The 20,202-nt window shown below is 42.3% G+C and overlaps 1 protein-coding gene across 2 annotated transcripts in view; it reads right to left on the bottom strand.

Moving 5' to 3' along the window:
- IFT172 (intraflagellar transport 172) overlaps positions 1 to 20,202 on the bottom strand; it is a 41,932-nt gene that overhangs the window by 9,664 nt on the left and 12,066 nt on the right. For both annotated transcript variants that reach the window (XM_049695736.1, XM_049695737.1), the window contains 16 exons: positions 19,629 to 19,741; positions 18,469 to 18,636; positions 9,938 to 10,074; positions 9,598 to 9,705; positions 5,595 to 5,679; positions 5,216 to 5,308; positions 4,555 to 4,632; positions 4,069 to 4,317; positions 3,810 to 3,888; positions 3,490 to 3,610; positions 3,153 to 3,297; positions 2,057 to 2,146; positions 1,367 to 1,464; positions 1,055 to 1,190; positions 853 to 969; positions 371 to 513 (listed from right to left, as the gene is read on the bottom strand). In XM_049695736.1, the coding sequence (XP_049551693.1) occupies positions 371 to 513; positions 853 to 969; positions 1,055 to 1,190; positions 1,367 to 1,464; positions 2,057 to 2,146; positions 3,153 to 3,297; positions 3,490 to 3,610; positions 3,810 to 3,888; positions 4,069 to 4,317; positions 4,555 to 4,632; positions 5,216 to 5,308; positions 5,595 to 5,679; positions 9,598 to 9,705; positions 9,938 to 10,074; positions 18,469 to 18,636; positions 19,629 to 19,741 (1,960 nt within the window). The remainder of the gene's footprint in view (positions 1 to 370; positions 514 to 852; positions 970 to 1,054; positions 1,191 to 1,366; positions 1,465 to 2,056; positions 2,147 to 3,152; positions 3,298 to 3,489; positions 3,611 to 3,809; positions 3,889 to 4,068; positions 4,318 to 4,554; positions 4,633 to 5,215; positions 5,309 to 5,594; positions 5,680 to 9,597; positions 9,706 to 9,937; positions 10,075 to 18,468; positions 18,637 to 19,628; positions 19,742 to 20,202) is intronic.

Here is a 20,202-nt window from a genome sequence, read left to right as displayed (position 1 = left end):
AATAATTTAATTTAACTTAATTTAAAAAAAGAAAGAAAACTCATTTTGCATTTAATGGACTCACACTTCCGTTACTCAGAAGTAAGTTACTGGCTTAGTGCATTTTAGCTTTAAAAGCTGTTCTCTTTCCACCTTTCTCCTTAGAACAGCCAAAGATTAAACACCATTCTGAGCCTCCTGGGGAACAGGAGCAGAGTTACTAATTCATTCTTGCCTCTCTATCGGGTTCTTCCAAGGATCTCTCCTGACCACATTTCTTCACTCTTGCTTCAGCCTCTAGAAATGCTTTTCAGTTATACACCAATTTCCTTTCTCTATATAGAGGCTCTGTCTGGAATGGGGCCAGCAGAGAGAAGGCTTGGGGCCTCACCAGTTGTCAGCAGCATGGTCAAGAGCAGCTTCCAGGAGTCCCAGCTTACTGAGCAGTCTAACTGCAGCCTCACCTCCCAGGCTCTTTGCCCACAGATAGGCCACGTGTTTGTGGGCATTAGCTCCTCCATGAGCCTTGGCCACCTGAAAAGCAAAGCCACTTGGCAATCCTCCAATACAGGGGTACATGGCTGCTCCCCTCTCATCTCTGACCTGACCTCAGCTTGGAAAAAGATCAGGTGCCTCTCCTAGAACAGTAGGAAGAGGGCTAAGTTTCAGGGTCTATTAACCTGATTAGGGTCCCAGGATGGATTTCAGGTCGTTCACAAACCATTAAAATTGTATGTGAAATTTTGTGCGTAGGTGTGGACTTTTTTCAAAGACACCCATGACCAGTTTAGAATTAGACAGTTACTTGAGAGTGGGAAAGAGGGATGGATGAACCCTGTACATCCTTATCCAGTAAGGGTAAGAAATCCTTACCCGGTAGGCCTCTTCCCAAAGCCCATTGGACCGGTACATATTCACTGTTGCCTTCCACTCCTGGGCCTCGAGGTAGTGATATTCAGCCTCCTGTAGTCGGCCTTCAGCCTCCAGCTCCTGGGGAGAGGTGGATCAGGATGGAGAGAGGGGGAGATGGAGCCTGTTTGGGGGAGAGATGGGCAGGGGCAGGAGGAGGGCTCACCTTGCCCAGATGTAGGTGTGTGTCGCTGAGGAGATCTGGGTGGTGCTTCCCTACCAGGCGGATCATATCATCATACAACTTGTGCTTTTTGAACATGGTGATGGCAAGATCAGGCTCTTCCACTGTCACATATAGCCTGGGGACAGGAGATATACCTGCGGCCTCCTAGACCCAGATTCCTGCTGCTAGAGTCGTTCCTAAGGGCTTCTGTCACTGCCTTCTGGGCAGAGGGCACGTATCTGCAGACCCCATCCCTCCCTCTAGCCCTGAAGCCCCATCTCCTGCTACACCTCCCCTGGGGCCACGGCTCACCTTTCAGCCTCTCGGTACTTGCCCTGCTTCTCCATCTCCTGAGCCTGGGTGATGTAGAGCACCGACACATCTTCTGGTCTCATGCACTTCATTGCCAGCTGTGTGGACACACAGAGCCAGGGTAGCTTCAGGCACCAATTCCCAAGGGAAGCAGAGGGAAATGCACAGCGGACAGGGAAGTGGGGCTTCAAGGGAGCCTGTTTTCTCAGGAACTCTGAACCTTCCCAACAACCACAGGCATTTGGTTAGTGTCACTCTCCTAGTCAGTTCAGGGAATCCCAAGTCCATAATGAGCAGAGTAAGAACTACATTCTGCTAAGGCAGGAGGGTCAGAGACACCCTGTGCTGGGGGCACCTGTTCCCACTACCTTACTCCTACTGTACCCACTGGGCTCTGGGAGCAGAAGCGAGAATGGTTACCAGTGTGGCTAGAGCTTCAGCAGAGGTATTTCAGATTCCCTAGCCCCCAGGCCCATCTGCTGTGTTCAGAATCGCAGGTTTGGGAACAAGGGCCTCTCTTCATCCTTGCATTTCCCCATGGCTAGGGATCAAAGTTACCCAGACTGTATTTTGGTACTCTTCCTCAGCTTTCAGGGAACCCAGCGAAGTGGGGATATCAGAGACTAAGGAAAGTGGCAACATAACCACAAAGGTGGAATTCTCTTCTCATGAACTCCACCCATTCCCTACCTTGTGGGCTTGCTCCCAGCGGCCAGCCTGGGTGTACATGTCTATGGCATCTTTCGTCCGGTCTCCCTTAGTGTAGAGCTCCTCAGCAATCTGTGGTTGAGACAGGCAGAGGCAAAAGGTCAGAGCATCAGAGTGAAAGCAGCCTGTAGGAGGAAAGAACAAACCTCAGCTGGGATGGAGCAGAGCCTGGGATACCATTATCCTATAGTCACAGAGAAGACAAGATGACTACAGGTGTTTCAGACTTTCTACTGCTTTGAAAGAAGACCAGCCTGAAACAATATGAGGACAATACAGTGGGAGTTTAAGAGGGCCTCATGTTTCTGCAATGCAAGGCAATTCTATACTGTAACTATGTTGGAGTTCTTCTTTTTTTTTTTTAATTAATTATTTTTGGCTGCGTTAGGTCTTCATTGCTGTGCGCGGGCTTCTCATTGCAGTGGCTTTTTTTGTTGCAGAGCATGGGCTCTAGGTGCGGGGGCTTCAGTAGTTGTGGTGCACAGGCTTCGTTGCTCCATGGCACGTGGGACTTCCCAGACCAGGGATCGAACCCGTGTCCCCTGCATTGGCAGGTGGATTCTTAACCACTGCACCACCAGGGAAGTCCCTATTCTTTTTTTAAAATTTTAATTTAAAAAATTTTTTATTGAAGTATGGTTGATTTACAATGTTGTGTTAATTTCTGCTGTACAGCAAAGTGATTCAGTTATACGTGTATATATATATTCTTTTTCATATTCTTTTCCATTATGGTTTATCACAGGATATTGAATATAGTTCCCTGTGCTATACAGTAGGACCTTGCTGTTTATCCGTCCTGTATATACTAGTTTGCACCTGCTAATGTTGGAGTTATCCATGAAGCATCACTCATGCTTGCACAGGAAGAGAGCTAGAGGCTTGCTTTATATGTCTGGGAGGGGGGGTCTATGTTATGTTAGAATGAAATGGGGGAAGTAAACCTCTTTCTTCCCATTCAGGGTGGTGACATTGTTGGGTCCCAGAAAGAAGGATTTGGAACACTTCTTGCTCTGGGTTCCCTCCTCCTCATCCTGTCCTGCATTGCTTTAGGCTGCAGAAAGGGGCTCTCCCTCACCTCATACTCCTGCAGAGACGCATAGTGTTGGGCCACACGAGGATAGTATTTGGATGCAGTGTTCTGGTCCTGTAGATCTAATATATAAATTGCCTTCTTCCACTGGCGGGCACCCAGGGCAGCCTCAATTGCCTTAATGGAGCACCTGGCATAGTTGGGAAAGGTGTAAATATGTATGAGGAAAGAGGAAAATAGATGGAGGTAAAGGGAAACCTCAAGCATACTCCAACCTACATTTTGAGATCTCTCTTATTTTAGTAAGGCCCTGGCACCCTTACTTTCCCCATCACCTCTCATCTCATGCCCAAATGTCCTTTGCACCCCCAGACCACCACACCTGGCTTCAATGTAGTGATTAATGGCCGCATCAAGCTGCTTCTGCTGCACCAGGTGGTCCCCCCACGCCTCCTCTAGTCTCACCACCTCCACTGGAAATGCCAATCGAGCCAGCTCCACCGCTGCCAGAGACAGAGAGGGCACTCAGCTCAGACTTCAGGAGAAGTGAGATAGAGAAATGAGGCATGGAATACAGGTGAGAAGTGGAGGGACGGAGGAGCACTGAAGACAGTCAGCCTGAGCAGAGGCACAGAACAGGTGTGGGGGACTGTTTGGGCCGCAGTCCACAACACTGAGGGATGGGCTGTGGGTGGCTAGTACCTTTCATGAATGCGTTGCCTTTACAGTAGCACTCCAGGGCCCGCTGTGGATTTCGAATCTTCTCAAAGAGATCACCTGCCTGTTAACACATTCCATATTACTACAGAGATACCCTTACTACACAAAAGTCAAGTATCAGCCCCCAAAGGAGGTGAATCAGCCACCAGTCAGGGAGGGCTATGCGCTCCAAGACCCCTCTGGGTAGGAAAGGGGCACTGAGCCCTGGGGGTAAGGGACAGGAATAGGAAGCCATCCATACCCTTTCATACAGTTCGCTCTTGATAAGGGCGGCAGTGATGTGCTCTACCAGCTCTGTGGTGGCCAGCAGTTCCTCTCGGGTCAGCACCAGCCGAGCAGCTTTGGCGGGGAGCCCAGCTTTGAGGTAGAGGCTGATGGCTGCTAGCCCGTCCCCTTGGCTCTCCTGCAGTTCGCCTGCTCGCTCCTCTTGCTGTGTGTCCATCAGCCACTGGTAGTAACCCTGGCGCAGCTTCTCTAGGGCTGGGTGTCCCTGGACACGCAACAAAGAAGACCAGGAGTCACATCCCTCCTGCCCTGCTGCTTCCCAGGCTTCTCCAATCCCACTTTAACAACAGAAACCCTCCCAGTCACCAGTGTCCTAACTCCTCACCATATCAGGTCCCGGCCCCCGCCCTGTTGCAGTTCCTACAGTCTCCTTGACAAGAGGAGGTTTCTGATATTGGTGGGAGTGAGTTCTGAACAACTGTGGGGAAGACAGAACTGGTACCTTGGCCTCAGCCACAGCGATACATTCGTCCCAACGATGTAGCTGCTGGTACATGTCCACGGCCTCCTCAACAGCGTTCTAGGGGAACCCGGGCAGAGGAAAGAGGGACACCAGGAAGATACGAGAGTCAGAAATCAGCAGGCTCTCCTCAGCCCAGCTAAGATGCCAGCCTGTGTGGACTGAAAGCCTCATCCTTTACGTATACACAAGCAGAGGTGAATTTAGTATGAAACTAAAAGAAACTTAAGCTTCAGGGCATCTTATTTGCACAGGTTCCTTCCAAAGCAACTTTTCTTTTTTTTTATTTTTATTTTTATTATTATTTTTTTTTCCAAAGCAACTTTTCTTAAAGAGGGCTCCTCAAATTGTATAAGCTTTGGGCCTCACAAAATCTGGATCTACCTCCACGCACAAGAATTGCAGAGACAGGCTCCGGAGTATACGGGGAGACAGCAGACTTTTTATGAAAGAAAGAAGTAATTGTAAGAACTAACACAGAGGAGGGAATTATGGAGGAGTGAAATGAACTGTATAGACCTTTCTGAAAGTTCTCCCCAGACCTTTGGTAGCCCAGCTGACCAGTGCTCATTCCTCCTGAGTTTGCCTCTGTATTTTTCCCTCTCTGATCCCCTCTTCCATCCAGTTCTTCTGTTCCTGTTACCTGTTCTAAGAAGATCATTTCGGCCAGCTTGTAGTTCTTCTCCAGCATGGCTAGACGTGCTCGGACCTGATAAAAGTCTGTTCCTTCTCCACCCTGTGGGGAAAAAGGAGGTTCTGCTTATTCTGTTGGTGCCACGGGAGCCATTCTGTCTGTGTGGCCAGAGAGACATGGAGGCTAAAAGGCTTAGGAAGCTGAAAACCTTCATGGGGCTTAGAGGCTCGAGGTTTGGCAAGCAATTCCAAAATGGTCTGACTTGAAGGTAGAGGTGTGGGGGGCAGGGTAGAGGAAGTTAGCTATGGCTGGAAAGCTAAGAGTCGTGGGGCTGAGTACCAGGAGAAATCTCAGCTTGAAAGACTGAACGAATCAGGAGAATACTTGCATATTCCCGAGACACTTGATCTGCAATCTCATTGGTCTCACGTAGGAATCGAGCTTTTGCTACATGGCCCAAAGCAGAAAAGCACCTATAGTATGGAAGCAATAGCAGTAATATTATAATAGAATCATCATTAATTCATTGGTTCAGCAGATATACTGAGCATCTATTATATGCCAGAAACTGTTCTTGCCACTGGGGACACAAAAGGGATAAGACAGATGAGGGCCCAGCTCTTAGGGAACTTACTTTCTAGTGGAAACAATTAGTAAACAAATAAACAAAGATTATTTGAAAGAATGGAAAATAAAACTAAGGGGACTCCTTAAGTTGGTAGCCAGAGAAGACCTGTTTGGGGAGCTGAGCTGAGACCTTAATACAAGAAAGAGCCAATCATGACAAGATGGAGAAAAATTATTCCAGGCGGAGAGAAAAGCTAGTGTAAAGGCCCTAAGGCAGGAGTGAGCTTGGCACGCTCAAAGGGACAAAAGGATGCCAGTGCGGCTGGAGACTAATGGGCAAGTACCCGATATGAGACGAAAGCAGAGGCCAAATCTTGTGGGGCCTTAGGACATGCAAAGAGTTTGGGTTTTATACAAAGTACAATAGTAAGTTACTGGAAGGTTCTGAGCAAGAAAATGATACAATCTAATTTATGTTTTTAAAAAATTACCTCAGCTGCTATGAGGTGAATGGATCATAGGGGTTTAAGAACCGTATCAGTGAGACTAATTAAGAGGCTTTGCAACAGCATGTAGATGGTGGTGGTCTATTCCAGGGTGGACACAGTAGACTTGAACAAATAAGAGATTCAGGATACTTTTTTTTTTTTTTTACAATCACATGGATCACTTTTTATTTTTAACATATAGAATTTGACTTTGTGTTCATATATATATATGCATGTACACATGTACAAAATACTTGTATCTGTTAGCATTTTCTTTTTTTTAATCTTTATTGGAGTATAATTGCTTTACAATGCTCTGTTACTTTTTTCTGTACAACAAAGTGAATCAGCTATATGTATACATATATCCCCATATCCCCTCCCTTTTGAGCCTCCCTCCCACCCTCACTATCCCACCCCTCTAGGTAGTCACAAAGCATCAAGCTGATCTCCCTGTGCTATGCTGTGGCTTCCCACTAGCCATCCATTTTACATTTAGTGGTGTATCTATGTCAATGCTACTCTCTCACTTTGTCCCAGCTTCCCCTTCCCCAACCCCTGGGTCCTCAAGTCCATTCTCTGCGTCTTTATTCCTGCCCTGCCACTAGGTTCATCAGTATTGTTTTTTTTAGATTCCAAATATGTGCGTCAGCATATGGTGTTTGTTTTTCTCTTTCTGACTTACTTCACTCTGTATGACAGACTCTATGTCCATCCACCTCATTACAGGTAACTCAGTTTCATTCCTTTTTATGGCTGAGTAATATTCCATTGTATATATGTGCCACATCTTCTTCATCCATTCATCTGTTGATGGACATTTAGGTTGCTTCCATGTCCTGGCTATTGTAAATAGAGCTGCAATGAACATTGTGGTACATGACTCTTTTTGAATTATGGTTTTCTCAGGGTATATGCCCAGTAGTGGGATTGCTGGGTCATAGGGTAGTTCTATTTTTATTTTTTTAAGGAAACTCCATACTGTTCTCCATAGTGACTGTATCAATTTAGATTCCCACCAACAGTGCAGGAGGGTTCCCTTTTCTCCACACCTTCTCCAGCATTTATTGTTTCTAGATTTTTTGATGATAGCCATTCTGACCGGTGTGAGGTGATACCTCATTGTGGTTTTGATTTGCATTTCTCTAATGATTAGTGATGTTCAGCATCTTTTCATGTGTTTGTTGGCAATCTGTATGTCTTCCTTGGAGAAATGTCTACTTAGGACTTCCACCATTTTTGGATTGGGTTGTTTGTTTTTTTGATATTGAGCTGCATGAGCTGCTTGTATATCTTGGAGATTAATCCTTTGTCAGTTGCTTTGTTCACAAATATTTTCTCCCATTGTGAGGGTTGTCTTTTTGTCTTGTTTACGGTTTCCTCTGCTGTGCAAAAGCTTTTAAGTTTCATTAGATCCCATTTGTTTATTTTTATTTTTATTTCCATTTCTCTAGGAGGTGGGTCAAAAAGGATCTTGCTGTGATTTATGTCATAGAGTGTTCTAAGTTTTCCTCTAAGAGTTTTATAGTGTCTGGCCTTACATTTAGGTCTTTAATCTATCTTGAGTTTATTTTTGTGTATGGTGTTAGGAAGTGTTCTGATTTCATTCTTTTACATGTAGCTGTGAAGTTTTCCCAGCACCACTTATTGAAGAGACTGTCTTTTCTCCACTGTATATTCTTGCCTCCTTTGTCAAAGATAAGGTGACCATTTGTGTGTGGGTTTATCTCTGGGCTTTCTATCCTGTTCCACTGATCTATATTTCTGTTTTTGTGCCAGTACCATACTGTCTTGATTACTGTAACTTTGTAGGATAGTCTGAGGTCAGGGAGCCTGATTTCTCCAGCTCCGTTTTTCTTTCTGAAGATTGCTTTGACTATTTGAGGTCTTCTGTGTTTCCATACAAACTGTAAATTTTTTTGTTCTAGCTCTGTGAAAAATGCCATTGGTAGTTTGATATGGATTATATTGAATCTGTAGATTGCTCTGGGTAGTACAGTCATTTTCACAATGTTGATTCTTCCAATTCAAGAACATGGTATATCTCTCCATCTGTTTGTATACTCTTTGATTTCTTTCATCAGTGTCTTACAGTTTTCTGCATACAAGTCTTTCGCCTCCTTAGGTAGGTTTATTCCTAGGTATTTTATTCTTTTTGTTGCAGTGGTAAATGGGAGTGTTTCCTTAATTTCTCTTTCTGATTTTTCACTGTTAGTGTATAGGAATGCAAGAGATTTCTGTGCATTAATTTTCAGGATATGTTTTGAAGACCCTGGATCAGTGTCCCTAGGACTTGCTGAGAGTCTAGCTGTGAGGGGATGGGAAAAAAGGGACCAAGGATGACTCCTCGGCAAAATAGCAGCAACTGACCTTTAAAGAGCACTTCCAACCTGTGCTCTTCGCACAGGTCCTCTCATTTGCTCTCCACTACCACTGCCATTTTTCTTTACCATCCTGCAGGGTAAATTCTGTTATCATCCCCATTTCATAGAGCAAATGGAGAAACCAAGGCTTGGGAAGGTTAAGTTAACCTCTTTCAAGTTACACAGCTGGTAAATGGAGCCAAGATTTGAAATCAGAGAGACTGGAGTCCCATGTTTGTCCTATAAATTACACTCCTATACAACACCTGGAATATACAGATCAACACGTGGATTGTAGGGTATGAGTATTAAAAACTTTGAAGGGGCACCTAGTTACAAGATTGGGGAATGACAACAATAAAAGACACACCCTTATGTGAAGTAACTCAGAAAAACAAATATCATACAATATTGCTTATATGTGGAATCTAGAAAAATGGTAGAGATGAAATTACTTGCAAAGCAGAAATAGAGTCACAGATGTAGAGAACAAACTTATGATTACCAAGTGGGGAAGGAAGGGTGGGATGAACTGGGAGATTGGGACTGACATATATATACTACTATGTATAAAACAGATAACTAATGAGAACTTACTGCATAGCACAGGGAACTCTACTCAATGTTCTGTGGTTACCCAAAATGGGAAAGAAATGTAGAAGAGTATGTATATATATATATATATATATATATGACTGATTCACTTTGCTGTACAGCAAGAAACTAACACAACATTGTAAAGCAACTACAGTCCAATAAAAATTTAGAAAAAAATAAATAAAAGACATACTCATAATCTAGGATGGGAGGATGTTTGGAATAACTGTACCACGGAAGGGTTCTATGACATCTGTTGGCATGGGAAGGGAAGTGCTGCCTTAACACTGGGGAGGAGCAGCCCACGGGGAAGATACCTGCATGGCCATCCCTCCCTCCTAGCTGCCTGGTACCTTGGTTCTACAGCCCAACTCACCTCTCAGCAATGTGTAGCTGCCTTGCTTCCAGTGACAGCTTACTCAAGGTTTTCCACATTGCCTCTGTTTCTGGGGTCATTTCCAGAGTCTCCAAGAAGGCTGCTGCCCTGGAGAGGGAAGGAAGCAAAGCACAAGGAATGAGTCCAGGGTCAGGAAGACACCGAGGAATACTAGCGATGGGACAGGAGAGGAGGGGGGCAGGCAATTGTTTGTCCTCTTTGTCTAATCTCCTCCCAGGGCACCACGTTCTTTTTAGACATGGTCAGTTTTACTATCCATCCCAGGTCCTCAGAACCAGAATTTCCCACCACCTTGCTGGTTACCAGTCTAGCCCCTCACCTGGTGTAGTTGCCGTCATCAATAGCTGTTCCAAACTCAATAAGGCCCTCATCCAGTGTGTAGGCAACTGTAGTCACACCTTCAGTCACCATCACCTCGGTCTTTCCCCCGCCCCGCTCCAGACCTACAACATCACCCTGTAAAAATTCAACACCCCCATCCCACCAGAATTCCAAGTTAGCATTTCCACTGACTCAACTGCAGAAAAGACCCACCCTCATTCAACCCTACTGCTCGTACACTGAGGGAATTACAGTGGCCCCTGTTTTTCTAACATTTAGTTTCTCTCAGGCAGATAAAAATTCCCTATCTATGGTAATATCCTTGGGTTAAAGTACACTCATAGCTATGATGGCACTAATGGCTAGGGATAAGTTGACAAAGTGTGACATCCACTTCTGCTACTGCCAGCAGTACTGCCAGCAGTACTCTTTCTCAGTATTCTTAAAGGCCCTCCTGTTAAAATTCAACTTGAACATACTTCTTAATATATTGCTGGGTTCAACTGAAGAAACCACTAGGAATGCTTCCTACTCCCTCCCCCGTCCCCACAAAAAGAAAGCAAGGAGAAAGAGGTCAGTAAGCTAAAACCGAAAAAACATGAGCAGGAAAAAATGGAAGGTGAGCAAGTAGGAAGAATACAGTTGCCCTGAAGGCAAACACAGTATTAGGAGAATAAACTTTGGGTCCTCCAGCAGGATGGGAAGGCCAAATCTAAGGTTCCCTCATTAAACTGGGGATCCTCTCTTCCGTAAAGGGAACCAAAGGGGTACAGGTCATTAATATGCCTGATTCCTGCAGAGGCAAACACAAATCATCTCTGGAGGAAAACATGCCTATTTGAGGCCCTCAGGATTCCAAAAGATTACATTCAATGTAACATGAGTTCACAATAAAAAAGTACCAAAATATAAGTTAACAAACAGTTAACCAAAAAGTTAAATGAGTAAACAATACCTATAAATAACAGTTTTAGACCTCCATGGGTCTCAGATATCAAAAATAATAGTTATGAAAAAAGACAGTTATGATATATAAAATAATTATGTGTGAGATGTTTAAAGACCTAAAAGATGAAATGAAAAATTAAGCAAGGGACAAGAGACTATCAAAAATGGTCAGTCACGTTGGAGAAAGAACCAAATAAAACCTTATGAAAAATTTAATTTTTGAAGTAAAAAACTCAATAGATGGTTTAAATAGCAGATTAGACAATGATGAAAATGAATTAATGAACTAAAAGATGTATCTTAAGAAATTATCCAGAATGTAGCATGGAGTGAGAAGGAGAAAGGAAATATGAAAGACAGGTTAAAAAGGTACAGAAGACAGAACAAGAAATCTAACATATACCTAATTAGAGTTTCGATGGAGAGACTGGAGAATATGATAGAAGAAGCAATGTTTAAAGAGATTATGGTTGGGAAATTTCCAAGACTGATAGAAATATGTGTACTCACAATTACAGGTAGCACAATATATACCAAGTAGGATAAGTAAAAAGAAATTTATAGCTAGACACACTGTGGTAAAATTTCAACATGCCTAAAAAAAGATTTTAAAAGCAACCAGAGAGAAAAGACAGATCACCTATATAGAAAGGGCTATTAATAACCTTGTCAGAACAAAAGAAGTCAATCAATGGGACAATATTTGCAAAAGGCTAAGAAAAAATAACTGTCAATCTAGAACAGGGGGGACTTCCTGGTGGTGCAGGGGTTAAGAATCCGCCTGCCAATGCAGGGGACACGGGTTCAAGCCCTGGTCTGGGAAGATTTCACATGCCGCGGAGCAACTAAGCCCGTGCACCACAACTACTGAGCCTGCGTGCCACAACTCCTGAGCCTGCGGTCTAGAGCCCGTGAGCCACAGCTACTGAGCCCGTATGCCACAACTACTGAAGTCCACGTGCCACAACTACTGAAGCCCAAGCACCACAACTACTGCAGCCCACGCGCCTAGAGCCCATGCTCCGCAACAAAGAGAAGCCACTGCAATGAGAGGCCCGTGCACTGCAACAAAGAGTAGCTCCCACTCGCTGCAACTAGAGAAAGCCCATGTGCAGCAACGAAGACCCAACACAGTCAAATAAAAATCTAGAATTCAGTACTGAGTCCAAGTATCTTTCAAGAGCAAAGCTCTAAATAAAAACATTTTCAGATAATCAAAACCTGAACGTTTATCATCAAAAGACTTTCACTAGGGCTTTCCTGGTGGCGCGGTGGTTGAGAGTCCGCCTGCCGATGCAGGGGACACGGGTTCATGCCCCGGTCCGGGAAGATCCCACAGGCCGCGGAGCGGCTGGGCCCATGAGCCATGGCCGCTGAGCCTGTGTGTCTGTCTGGAGCCTGTGCTCCGCAGCGGGAGAGGCCACAACAGTGAGAGGCCCACGTACCGCAAAAAAAAAAAAAAAAAAAAGACTTTCACTAAAGAAACTTGTAGGATAGCCTCATCCACCAGAGGGCAGACAGTAGAAGCAAGAAGAACTACAATTCCGCAGGAAACTAAAAACCACATTCACAGAAATATAGACAGAATGAAAAGGCAGAGGACTTTGTACCAGATGAAGGAACAAGATAAAACCCCAGAAAAACAACTAAATGAAGTGGAGATAGGCAACCTTCCAGAAAAAGAATTCAGAATAATGATAGTGAAGATGATCCAGGACCTCAGAAAAAGAATGGAGGCAAAGATCGAGAAGATGAAAGAAATGTTTAAAAAAGACCTAGAAGAATTAAAGAACAAACAGAGATGAATACAATAACTGAAATGAAAAATACACTAGAAGGAATCAATAGCAGAATAACTGAGGCAGAAGAATGGATAAGTGATCTGGAAGACAGAATGGTGGAATTCACTGCCACAGAACAGAATAAAGAAAAAAAGAATGAAAAGAAATGAAGACAGCCTAAGAGACCTCTGGGATAACATTAAATGCAACAACATTTGCAGTATAGGGGGCCCAGAAGGAGAAGAGAGAGAGAAAGGACCCAAGAAAATATTTGAAGAGATTATAGTCGAAAACTTCCCTAATATGGGAAAGGAAATAGCCACCCAAGTCCAGGAAGTGCAGAGAGTCCCAGGCAGATTAAACCCCAGGAGAAACATGCCGAGACACATAGTAATCAAATTGACAAAAATTAAAGACAAAAATTATTGAAAGCAACAAGGGAAAAATGACAAATAACATACAAGGCAACTCCCATAAGGTTAACAGCTGATTTCTCAGCAGAAACTCTACAAGCCAGAAGGGAGTGGCACGATATATTTAAAGTGATGAAAGGGAAGAACCCACATCCAAGGTTACTCTACCCAGCAAGGAACTCATTCAGATTCAATGGAGAAATCAAAAGCTTTACAGACAAGCAAAAGCTAAGAGAATTCAGCACCACCAAACCAGCTCTACAACAAATGCTAAAGGAACTTCTCTAAGTGGGAAACACAAGAGAAGAAAAGGACCTACAAAAACAAACCCATAAGAATTCAGAAAATGGTAATAGGAACATACATATTGATATTACCTTAAATGTGAATGGATTAAATGCTCCAACCAAAAGAAACAGACTGGCTGAATGGATACAAAAACAAGACCCATATATAAGCTGTCTACAAGAGACCCACACTTCAGACCTAGGGACACATACAGACTGAAAGTGAGGGGATGGAAAAAGATATTCCATGCAAATGGAAATCAAAAGAAAGCTGGAGTAGCAATACTCATATCAGATAAAATAGACTTTAAAATAAAGAATGTTACAAGAGACAAGGAAGGACACTACATAATGATCAAGGGATCAATCCAAGAAGAAGATATAACAATTATAAATATATATGCACCCAACATAGGAGCACCTCAATACATAAGGCAACTAACAGCTGTAAAAGAGGAAATCAACAGTAACACAGTAACAGTGGGGGACTTTAACAGCTCACTTACAGCAATGGACAGATCATCCAGACAGAAAATTAATTAGGAAACAGAAGCTTTAAATGACACAATAGACCAGATAGATTTAATTGACATTTATAGGACATTCCATCCGAAAACAGCAGATTACACTTTCTTCTCAAGTGCACAAGGAACATTCTCCAGGATAGATCACATCTTGGGTCACGAATCAAGCCTCAGTAAATTTAAGAAAACTGAAATCATATCAAGCATCTTTTCTGACCACAACGCTATGAGATTAGAAATCAATTACAAGGAAAAAGAAGTAAAAAGCACAAACACATGGAGGCTAATCAATACATTACTAAATAACCAAGAGATCACTGAAGAAATCAGAGGAAATAAAAAAATACCTAGACACAAATTACAACGAAAACACGATGATCCAAAACCTATGGGATGCAGCAAAAGGAGTTCTAAGAGGAGAAGTTTATAGCAATACAAGCCTACCTCAAGAAACAAGAAAAATCTCAAATAAACAATCTAACCTTACATCTAAAGGAACTAGAGAAAGAACAAACAAAACCAAAGTTAGTAGAAGGAAAGAAATCATAAAGATCAGAGCAGAAATAAATGAAATAGAAACCAAGAAAACAATAGCAAAGATCAATAAAACTAAAAGCTGGTTCTTTAAGAAGGTAAACAAAATTGATAAACCTTTAGCCAGACTCGTCTAGAAAAAGAGGGAGAGGACTCAAATCAATAAAATTGAAGTGAAAAAGGAGAAGTTACAACAGACACTGCAGAAATACAAAGCATCTTAAGAGACTACTACAAGCAACTCTATGCCAATAAAATGGACAACCTGGAAGAAATGGACAAATTCTTAGAAAGGTATAACCTTACAAGACTGAACCAGGAAGAAATAGAAAATCTGAACAGACCAATCACAAGTAATGAAATTGAAACTGTGATTAAAAATCTTCCAACAAACAAAAGTCCAGGACCAGATGTCTTCACAGGTGAATTCTATCAAACATTTAGAGAAGAGCTAACACCCATCCTTCTCAAACTCTCCCAAAAAATTGCAGAGGAAGGAACACTCCCAAACTCATTCTATGAGGCCACCATCACCCTGATACCAAAACCAGACAAAGATACTACAAAAAAAGAAAATTACAGACCAATATCACTGATGAATATAGATGCAAAAATCCTCAACAAAATACTTGCAAACAGAATTCAACAACACATTAAAAGGATCATACACCATGATCAAGTGGGATTTATCCCAGGGATGCAAGGAGCCTTCAATATATGCAAATCAATCAATGTGATACACCATATTAACAAACTGAAGAATAAAAACCATATGATCATCTCAGTAGATTCAGAAAAAGCTTTTGACAAAATTCAACACCCATTTATGATAAAAACTCTCCAGAAAGTGGGCATAGAGGGAACCTACCTCAACATAATAAAGGCCATATATGACAAACCCACAGCAAACATCATTCTCAATGGTGAAAAACTGAAAGCATTTCCTCTAAGATCAGGAACGTGACAAGGATGTCCACTCTCGCCACTATTATTCAACATAGTTTTGGAAGTCCTAGCCACGGCAATCAGAGAAGAAAAAGAAATAAAAGGAATGCAAATTGGAAAAGAAGAAGTAAAACTGTCACTGTTTGCAGGTGATATGATACAGTACATAGAGAATCCTAAAGATGCCACCAGAAAACTACTAGAGCTAATCAATGAATTTGGTAAAGTTGCAGGATACAAAATTAATGCACATAAATTTCTTGCATTCCTGTACACTAACAATGAAAGATCAGAAAGAGAAATTAAGGAAACAATCCCATTCACCACTGCAACAAAAAGAATAAAATACCTAGGAATAAACCTACCTAAGGAGGTAAAAAACCTGTACTCAGAAAACTATAAGACACTGATGAAAGAAATCAAAGATGACACAAACAGATGGAGAGATATATCATGTCCTTTGATTGGAAGAATCAATATTGTGAAAATGACTATACTACCCAAAGCAATCTACAGATTCAATGCAATCCCTATCAAATTACCAGTGGCATTTTTTACAGAACTAGAACAAAAAAATCTTAAAATTTGTATGGAGACACAGAAGACCCCGAATAGCCAAAGCAGTCTTGAGGGAAAAAAACAGAGCTGGAGTAATCAGACTCCCTAACTTCAGACTATACTACAAAGCTACAGTAATCAAGACAATATGGTACTGGCACAAAAATAGAAATATAGATCAATGGAACAGGATAGAAAGCCCAGAGATGAACCCATGCACCTATGGTCAACTAATCCATGACAAAGGAGGCAAGGATATTCAATGGAGAAAAGACAGTCTCTTCAATAAGTGGTGCTGGGAAAACTGGACAGCTACATGTAAAAGAATGAAATTAAAACACTCCCTAACACCATACACAAAAATAAACTGAAAAAAAATAAATAAATAAACTGAAAATGGATTAGAGACCTAAATGTAAGATTGGACACTATAAAACTCTTAGAAGAAAACATAGGAAGAACACTCTTTGACATAAATCACAGCAAGATCTTTTATGATACATCTCCTAGAGTAATGGAAATAAAAAATAAACAAATGGGACCTAATGAAACTTAAAAGCTTTTGCACAGCAAATGAAACTACAAACAAGACGAAAAGACAACCCTCAGAATGGGAGAAAATATTTGCAAACGAATTAACGGACAAAGGATTAATCTCCAAAATATATAAACAGCTCATGCAGCTCAATATTAAAAAAAACAAACAACGCAATCAAAAAATGGGCAGAGACCTAAATAGACATTTCTCCAAAGAAGACATACAGATGGCCAAAAAGCACATGAAAAGCTGCTCAACATCACTAATTATTAGAGAAATGCAAATCAAAACTACAACGAGGTATTACCTCACACCAGTTAGAATGGGCATCATCAGAAAATCTACAAACAACAAATGCTAGAGAGGGTGTGGAGAAAAGGGAACCCTCTTGCACTGTTGGTGGGAATGTAAATTGATACAGCCACTATGGAGAACAGTATGGAGGTTCCTTAGAAAACTAAAAACAGAATTACCATATGATCCAGCAATCCCACTACTGGGCATATACCCAGAGAAAACCATAACTGAAAAAGACACATGCACCCCAGTGTTCATTGCAGCACTATTTACAATAGCATGGTCATGGAAACAACCTAAATGCCCATCGACAGACGAATGGATTAAAGAAGATGTGGTATATATATACAATGGAATATTAGCCATAAAAAGGAACAAAACTGGGTCATTTGTAGAGACGTGGATGGATCTAGAGACTGTCATACAGAGTGAAGTAAGCCAGAAAGAGAAAAACAAATATTGTATATTAACGCATATATGTGGAACCTAGAAAATTGGCACAGATGAACCGGTTTTCAGGGCAGAAAGAGAGACACAGATGTAGAGAACAAACGTATGGACACCAAGGGGGAAAAGTGGGGTGTGTGTGTGTGTGATGAATTGCGAGATTGGGATTGACATGTATACACTAATATGTATAAAATGGATGACTAATAAGAACCTGCTGTATAAAAAATAAAATAAAATTCAAAAAGAAAAAAAAAGAAACTTCTAACTGATATTCTTCAAGAAGAGGAAGAAAAGTAACTCCAGAGAGAAGATCAGCAATGAAAAAGGAAAAGTTGAACAGAGAAACTGGCACTATGACGGTAAATCTATACAAATTTTGTGTGTATAAAATAATAATGTCTAACTTTGGGGATAACAGAAGGGAACCAAAATACTAGACAACAGTGGCAAAGGGGAGGTAATCCCATTTAATCTTTTAGGGTCCTTGTATTGTTTGCAGTGCAGGGGGGGGCGGTTAGATGCTGATTAACTTTAGACTTTGTTAATTTAAATACATGGTGAACTTTTAAGGGTAACTGCTATAGAAATAGGATGTATAACCTTCTGATCTAAAGAGTACTCTAAATACTCTGAAGAGTATTTAGAAAAGGACAACCCCCCAACCCCCCCACAAAAACTCAATCTTAATCAGTCTAAAATGAGGCAAAAAAGGAGAAAAAAAGAGATATAGAAAGAACAAAAAGGAAGTATCAAGTGCTCTACCCACACCCACACCAGTCATCCTAGCCTACCATAGGGGCCTCTTTTCTCTGTTTGCATAGGCTCCTCCCGGATTTTGGAATATTACTTGTGTGTGTGACGTTGTTATGGGATAGGAGAGAGGGTCTGATCAGCAGTCTTAAAAAAATGGAACTATGAATGGCTTTTGTACCAGAGAATCAGCACACAAGGAGGTGATATGGAACTACTCCTCCTGTTGGGGATCTTCCAGCCTAAGGGAACTTCATGTTATGACTTGATGAATTCCCACTATAATAGAGACCCATACTCCAAGGGTCTAATATAATGTCAGGAATCTGAACAAGGATGGCTCTGGGGCCTGGTCCACTGTGGGAAGGAGTCTAAGCGTCACCTGCCAACTCCATTAAAGAGATTATGGGTGGTGGGCAGAGAAACCAAGCAGACTTCAGAGCCGACTCAGGTTCTAATTAATCAGCTCAACACTATGGCTGAGGTGCCCTGATGTCAACATACCCTGATAGAGGACATGGTGACTCTCTCAGGTGCCTCAATGTTGTACCACACACACAGGTTGTTTCGGTTCTGAGCTACCAGCACATCACTTCCTGGGACCCATTGCACGTAGGAGCAGAAGTTGAGGATCATTGTCTTAGAGCAGCTTTCAATATCATATAGGTGCAACTGAAGGAGGAAGAAGTAGATAGCACAATTAAAAGGAGATATGGGTGTCTTCTCATCTTGACAATTTTCCTAATGGTGAAATGTGGTGAGCTAACCCACCAGTCACGTACATGCTAAATTTCAAAGCTTACTCATCTTCAACCATAATCCCTTCAAGTTTATGCTGAGTTGACATATTCTGACTCTGGCCAAATAAGAGATGATCAAAAGAGCAAAGGTCTACACCCTAGGAATTTAAGTTAGGTGAAGGTCAGACTTTTTTTGGCTGCGCTGCAAGGCATGTGGGATCTTAGTTCCTGACCAGGGATCGAACCTGCACCCCCTGCAGTGGAAGTGTGGAGTCTTAACCAGTGGACCGCCAGGGAAGTCCCAGACTTTCATTCTTAGAATAACTCTGGGCCAGAGTTACCAGCCTGGATTACACAAGTAAGGGCACCAGTCAAATTAAATGGTCTGGAAATTTGTGATGGCTTTCGCATCACAATGAAAATGAAACAAAAAATCACCAGAGAGTCCCTTTTGCCCCTGAGGTTGAACTCTTTGGTGGTACCATATTGAGATCAGAATCAATAAGGGGCTAGGGGGAGACTGTCCTCAAGCCAGCTTCAGTGCCATCAGATAAGTGTAGCTGAAGAGCACTGGAGCAGTAGGTGTGGGTTAAGGTCAGCTAGGCGTGAGGAAGAGGAATGCAGGCGTAAGGATGTTTCATGAGGATGTTTCACAAATATGATTTGTGAATATTAAGAGAGACATCAACTCCCAAATTCCTCTCTTGACTTCGGTGCCATCATGACACAGCCTCCTGAAGGGTAAAACGGGATGGGTGGTGATAGCAGATACAAAGAATGTTGATTCTTCTGTGCCTTTTGCTATGCTAATGGCATAGCCCCAAGAAATTATGTCCTATCCTGCCTCCCACAGTCCCTGCTGGCAGCTAGTACCACATCCTTTATGGACCAGTCTATGGCTAAGGCCTTAGCAACCCTCCTCACACGAAGTTTCCGGTCCCTGAAGAGAAGCTTGTGCCCAGTCTCGTTAAGTTCCAGCCAATCCACACGGCTCTCATGGCTGATGGTGCCAATGTTGTAGCCACCAATCAGGTCCACTAGAGAGTAAAGGAAACAGGGTTAATCACATACAAGGTATGAGGTGGCCTGTGAAAGTCTGGCTTTAAGAATGTTGCATTAGTCTAGAGAATGTCACTCAGGAATGTAAATGGGCAGTACAACATAACTTTGCTAAGATGCTGTATTTCTTCTAAAATTATAGAGGTTTTGTTTAACTCTGCAGTTATTAACTCAAAAGATCCAGACTCATCAAGAAATGTGATTCTTCTCTGGGACTCTTGGAGTTGTCTCAGAGCAGGTCAGAACTATGGAGCAACTGGCTTCTGTTCTCATGATGAACCACAATTAGAGCAAACACACCAGTGAGAGAAAGCTGATGAACGAAATGACCCTGCTGATCATACGTGCTCCAAGGAGTTACCTGCATATCTGACTGGCAGTGATATAAGAACACTTAGGGACAAAGAGTGGTGAAGGCACACAGACAAAATAGGAGGAA

The sequence above is a fragment of the Orcinus orca genome, chromosome 13 (genome assembly GCF_937001465.1).
Source record: "Orcinus orca chromosome 13, mOrcOrc1.1, whole genome shotgun sequence".
Taxonomy (NCBI): domain Eukaryota; kingdom Metazoa; phylum Chordata; class Mammalia; order Artiodactyla; family Delphinidae; genus Orcinus; species Orcinus orca.
This window is presented reverse-complemented; position numbering and strand designations above follow the sequence as displayed.